The sequence below is a fragment of the Carassius carassius genome, chromosome 39, assembly GCF_963082965.1.
Source record: "Carassius carassius chromosome 39, fCarCar2.1, whole genome shotgun sequence".
In the NCBI taxonomy this organism is placed as follows: Eukaryota; Metazoa; Chordata; class Actinopteri; order Cypriniformes; family Cyprinidae; genus Carassius; species Carassius carassius.
Window position 1 is genome coordinate 8569848 of NC_081793.1, and position 6358 is coordinate 8576205.

The following is a 6358-nucleotide window of genomic DNA, read 5'->3' on the forward strand; positions in this document are numbered from 1 at the left end:
CCAAACCGTTTGGCGGAGGCGCGGAGAGCGCGCGAGTCATGACTAACACTTCCTGATTTATTAGAGATTTAATTATCAAACGGCGGATTCGCAAATGATCGCTTTAGTACATTCGGCAGGCAATTATACAATAATGATATTAAAATAGCGGGCAAAATCGGCTGCCAGGCCACCGGGAATTGTCCCGGTTCTCCCGGTGTCCAGTCCGCGCCTGATTTCCACAGACACGCAGAACGTGCAGGAGTCATATATTGCATTTTTGGGGCTTAATATTAACAGACACTAGTCCATGTCATGTTTTGATTCAAGTGTACTGACCTACTTTTGATTTAGTCATCCAAAATGTGGCATATTCCGTCCGCGTTAGGCATTCCGTTTTTATGACTGGATTCTACGAACCAGACTGTATTTCCGCATCCCGGAAATTATTAGGGCGGTATGTCTCAGAATAGTCAGTGCAATTTGGGAAAGAAATCAGTTAAATCTGTATGTGGATGTGTGTAAATATTCAAATGTAATCCCCTTTGTAATCGTTAAAAATTTCATAAGTAACTGTAATTTAATTACTCATTTTTTCTTAGTAACTTTAACTAATTACAGTTACAATAATTTTGTAATTAAATTACGTAACGCCGTTACATGTAACTAGTTACTCCCCAACACTGTCACCAGCACATTCTCAACTCCTGAACTGGATGGTTCCAACAGAGTAAAGTCCATGGCCACGATTTCATTTGGCCTTGAAGCCAAAAGGTGACCCATAAAACTGTGAGCTAGTGGCTGTAAATCTTTACTAGACTGGCATCTTTCACATTCCTGACACCAAGAAACAATGTCAGAAGACATACCAGGCCAGTTGCACCGCTGCTGAACTAGTTCATCTGTACGCTCTATATCCTGATGCCCATGCTGTTGATGCAACTGGGTAAGGACATCAACCTTTAGGGTGGTAGGCAACAGCAACTGTAGTACTTCCTCTCCCCCATTTGGGGAATACACCCTACGATATAACACACCATCCCTTTCAACTAAATGGTCCCATTGTCGAAGCAACGTCAAGGCCAAGGCAGACATCGGCAGAGGTTCTTCCCGCCCCGGGCGAACCTTCCGCCTCCAAAAAGGTAAAATCTCTGAAATAACGGCATCCGCCAACTGCAAAGCACCAACTTCAGTTAATGAATGACTCGGCAAAGCAGCTATCATTGCTTGTTGTACGTCTACAATTAGTCCTGCCTCCAAAACCTGCTGCAATGATGCAGGCACTACCGTGCCTGGAACTAGTCCGCCCAGCACTCCCACTTCCGGAGGATCCTGCTGGGAAAGGGCTTCAGCATTTGTAGGGCTGCACAATTAATCGAATTTTAATCACGATCACGATTTTGGCTTCCCACGATCAAATTCGCGTGATCCAGCGATATTTAAAATGCGTCATTCATTCACGCTTTGTATTAAAGGTTTTTTTTTTTTTTAAAGCCAGTCTAGCGCGCTGTAAAGCCGCTGTCTGATCACGTGCGTCCATGCACCAATCAGAGTTGTTCCCTGCACCGCGCAGCAGCTCAGTCAGTTTCCAGATGTAGACAGTCACAGACAGAAGACAGAGTAGCGTGAGGAAAATACCACAACAGATAGCAGGCTATAATCTATCTTAACAAAGAAAAAATGTCTAACGTAGCAGAGGGAGCGGCAGAGGGGCTTGTCCTGAGAATCGGATCGTCATCCATTGTGTGGAAACATTTTGGGTTTCAGGCAAGTGACACAAAACAAGAACAGGTCATATGCAAAGAGTGCCATAAAGTTGTTTTGGCACCACAAAGCAACACAACGAACCTCTTTAACCACTTAAAAAAACACCATAAAGTTCAATACGATGAATGTATGAGGGCCAAGAAATGCGTTGCAAAGACTAATCATCCCACAACATCAACTCAGACATCCATCGAAGCGAGCCTCTTTAGCGCATCACCATACCCATCCACCTCCCAAAGACACAGTGAAATAACGAATGCAGTCGCATTTTATTTGGCTAAAGACATGTGCTCAATAAACACGGTGACAAACGAAGGCTTCAAATTCTTGGTCAACACTCTGGATAAACGATACGTGATCCCCTCGCGTAATTATTTTTCAAAGGTGGCACTACCTGCGATGTACAGAAAACGCAGAGGGGAAATAGAGCGTGATCTTGCCAATATAAAGTACTTTGCAACTACAACGGATCTGTGGTCAAGCAGGACAATGGATCCGTACATGAGTTTGACAATTCATTACATCGATGAGGATTTTGCAATGCAGAGTCGATGCTTGCAAACATCTTTTTTCCTGCAAGATCACACGGGAGAGTCAATTGCCCAGGGCCTGAGGGAGGCGATGGCCTCTTGGAGCTTGCAGGAGGATCGGCTTGTCTGCATTACAACAGACAACGGAGCTAATGTGGTGAAGGCAGCTTCTCTAAATAATTGGACTAGGCTTCAGTGCTTTGGCCACAAACTCCATCTAGCAATAGGTGAGTAAAAGTTATATTATAAAAATATTTAAAGAATTTTATATTAAGTAAAAAAAATATATATTAAAGAAAAATATTACAATAATTGTATATTAATTAAATAAATATATAATTAATTGAAATAATATGCTATTTGTGATTATTAATTGGAGTTGATCAGTACTTATTTTGCTAATGTGTGTGAATATGTTACTGATAATAACAATAGTAGCTTAATATAACAACAACTGTTATTTCTGCTAGTGTTAAGAAACCAAAACCAAACAGTTTTACTCATGTTGTCTGACATAAGATTTTACTAACTTTAATCTTGAACAATATGATTCGGGTTGTTTATCAAATCTGTGGTTTAATTTTACATATGATTTAACTTGTTCATGTTCTCTTTTAGAGAATGCAATGAGAGATCCTCGGATTGATCGAGCAGTGGGTCTCTGCAAAAAGCTGGTAAGCAGTTTCTCTTACAGCTGGCGACGTAAAAAGCAGCTGACGGAGGCACAAAGAGAACTGAAGCTTCCAGAGCATACACTGAAGACTGAGTGTCCCACAAGGTGGGAATCAAGGCAAGCAATGATTGCACGAGTCCTGGAGCAGCAGAGGGCGATTTCTCAGGTCTTGTCCGATGACAGAAAAGCCAGACACCTCATCCCTACCTGGCAGGACACAAATGTCCTTGAGGCCATAAACAAATCCCTCAGCCCTCTATTGGAATTTACTGATGCGCTTTCCAGTGAGAAGTATGTCAGCGTTTCCTTTGTGAAGCCAGTCCTCCACCTTTTCAGATCCTCCATCTTGAAAGTGAACGATGATGAGACAGACCTAACCTGCACCATCAAGACAAAAATCCTGAGCTATCTGGATGAAAAATACAATGACCCTCTGACACAAGAACTGCTTGATATGGCTTCTGCGCTTGATCCACGGTTCAAGCTCAGCTACGTCAGTGAGGACAATGTTGCACCAATTCATGCCAGACTGACTGCTGAAATGGCGAGGACTGCACCTGCAGCCATGGCTGTAAGTAAATGTATATAATTGCAGAATATATGATAAATTAATGCTTTTAAGTGGATTAAAATATCTATTTACTCTTCAAGGAGATGGGCCCAACAACTGATCCCCATGGTGAGACTGCTGAGGATGCACCCACTACAAAAAAGAAAAAGACCTTGGGGAGTTTCTTCAAGACTGCTGAGGGAGCAGCGGCAGCCACACAAAGACTCAGTCCTCTCCAAGAACAACAAGCTATATCTTCTGAGCTACAGTCGTACCTACAATCAGGTAACCTAGACAGTGAGGAGGACCCGCTAGACTGGTGGAGGGAACATCAGAGACTCTTCCCACGTCTCTCAAAACTGGCAAAGAAATACTTGTGCATCCCGGCTAAAAGTTCTCCCTCTGAGAGGGTGTTCAGCACAGGGGAATGTGGTGACCTGCCTTCGCTCATCCCTCAAGCCAGAAAATGTTGACAGGCTAGTGTTTCTTTCCAAAAACCTGTAAACTACAGTACTCTTTTCGGCATAGTTCTTCTGCCTTGAAATGTTCTTATTTGGTTACATTCTGTTATGGAATATTTGTTTCTTATTGATTGTATATTTTATTTTTAGTTTTATTCACATCCATTATGCAGGTACAACTTAAGTTTATATTTTGCTTCCTAAAATATATTTACACATTGTAAAATGTAAAATAGTGCCCTGTTGAAATTTGCTACATTTTCTTTATTGTTTTAATTTATTTTTATTTATTCTTTAAGGAGATTCACAGAATTTTGGTGAATAAGAGGACCTATTTTATTTTGATGCACATATCTGTACATTAGCAGGAATGTTGCACAATATGGATGTGAAGGCAGTAAATGTAATTAGCTTGTGTGACAATAAAAAATTGTTTTGGTTAAAATCAACAAATAATCGTGCTAATTAATCGTGATCTCAATATTGATCAAAATAATCGTGATTATCATTTTGGCCCTTATCGTGCAGCCCTAAGCGTTTGTATTACTTTTGCCAGATCTATAACGGATTTCAAAGTCAAAAGCCGCCAGCTGGGCGGCCCAGCGCTGCTCCGTAGCCCCGAGCTTAGCAGTGGAGAGATGGCTAAGGGGGTTGTTATCAGTAAAAACCACACACCGACCTCCTAACAGGTATTCTCTAAATTTCTCGGTCATGGCCCACTTGAGCGCCAAAAACTCCAATTTCATGGAGCTATAGTTAGACAGATTGCGCTCAGTGGGCCTCAGACTGCGACTAGCATAGGCAATGGGTCGCACCTTACCATCCTGCTCTTGGGAAAGTACCGCTCGCAGTCCCCTCTGACTGGCATCCACCTCCAGGATGAAGGGCTGAGAGAAATCTGCATAAGAAAGAATTGGTGAAGTAGTGAGTTTCGCCTTTAACTCCTCAAAACAATGCTGGCACTGCTCGCTCCAGGCATCCATAAAGTCCGGCCTGACACCCCCTTAGACCTGCTCTTATTACTAGAGAACTCTGCGGCCAGCCTATGCAGCGGGGCTGCAATTTTAGCAGACCCTCCACAAAACGGCGGTAATAGCTTGCAAAGCCAAGGAAGGAGCACAACTCTGTGGCGTTAGATGGATGACGCCACTGTGATACTGCCTGCATTTTACTCGGATCAGTGGCCATGCCTGCCGCAGAGATCACATGGCCCAAGTACCTTACCTGTGACTGCAAAAACACACACTTGTCCAACCAGGCTTTGAGACCCTCCCGCTCTAGTCGACCCAGAACAACCTCCAACTGTTCCAAGTGCTGCTCGACAGAAGAAGAAAACACAATAATATCATCCAAGTAAAGGAGAAGAGATTGACATTGTTGATCTCCAAACAGGCGTTTCATCAATCGCTGGAACGTGCTGGGGGCATTGCAGAGCCCAAACGGCATCCGGTTCCACTCAAATAAACCAAATGGGGTGCAAAACGCAGTCTTATGCCTATCCCCCTCAGTAACCGGGACTTGGTTATACCCGCTGGTTAGATCCAAAGTGGAAAACCAGCGGGCACCCGTTAAGGTATCCAGCGACTCCTCGATGCGCGGCAATGGGAACGCATCTTTTCTAGTTTTGGAGTTCAACTGACGGTAGTCCACGCACATGCGCAGACTACCGTCTTTCTTCTTAACAAGAACGATTGGAGAGGCATACAGACTACAACTTTCTCGAATTACTTGCGTCTCCAAAAGCTGATTGATATGCGCCCTAACTACTTCGTATTCGGATGGAGGTATGAGCCGGTAATGCTGTCGAACGGGAGTGTCATCAAGGAGAGGGATGTCATGGGACAGGAGATCTGTACACCCCAAATCTCCCTCAAAAGTGGAGAAAACAGACTTATACTTTGAAAGAAGGGCCCTAACCTTACCTTACTCATCCCCAGACAACTGGGACAAGTCCAAAGCTTGTTGAGGTACCTACTTGGGAATTGGTGGAACAAATGATCCCCAGCCCAGGCCTGACCTCCGTAACACCTGGAGGCAACCAAACAATATGCACACTCGACAATGTACCGATCACTCGACGAGGAAACAGGAGAGCGTCAGTAGTCCCAACGTTGACAACTGGCACATAGGCTATACCCCTGACCACCTTAACAAGGGCCGAGGAGATCAACAGTCCCACTGGGAGTCCAAACTCTGGTGGCTCAAGAAGCACAACACCACTAGAAAAATAGTCAGACCAGCAGGGATGCGAGCAGCTCGAGGACCCCGCATCTTAACTTTACCTATACTCTTTGAAGACTGCTGAATGCCTACCTGATGACAAAACTGTAAAGCCTGAAAAACTGACTGGGGAGCATGTGACACTGCTGGGGATTTAAACCAAGAGGATCCATGTTGT

At 43.9% G+C, this 6358-nt stretch overlaps 1 protein-coding gene across 1 annotated transcript; it reads left to right on the forward strand.

The window, feature by feature from the left end:
- Window positions 1-1343: 1343 nt before the first annotated feature.
- LOC132120955 (E3 SUMO-protein ligase ZBED1-like) lies at window positions 1344-3972 on the forward strand. Its single transcript, XM_059530172.1, has 3 exons — window positions 1344-2503; window positions 2895-3520; window positions 3601-3972. Exons 1-3 carry the CDS (start codon window positions 1660-1662, stop codon window positions 3970-3972), a joined length of 1842 nt encoding a protein of 613 aa, XP_059386155.1. The 5' UTR covers window positions 1344-1659.
- Window positions 3973-6358: the final 2386 nt, after the last annotated feature.

What these genes read in the sequence shown, in the direction of transcription:
- LOC132120955 (XM_059530172.1), top strand. Translation starts at nt 1,660, where the DNA reads ATGTCTAACGTAGCAGAGGGAGCGGCAGAGGGGCTTGTCCTGAGAATC. An exon ending in CAAACTCCATCTAGCAATAG is followed by an intron (nt 2,504 to 2,894) that starts GTGAGTAAAAGT and finishes GTTCTCTTTTAG; the next exon opens with AGAATGCAATGAGAGATCCT. An exon ending in CTGCACCTGCAGCCATGGCT is followed by an intron (nt 3,521 to 3,600) that starts GTAAGTAAATGT and finishes TTACTCTTCAAG; the next exon opens with GAGATGGGCCCAACAACTGA.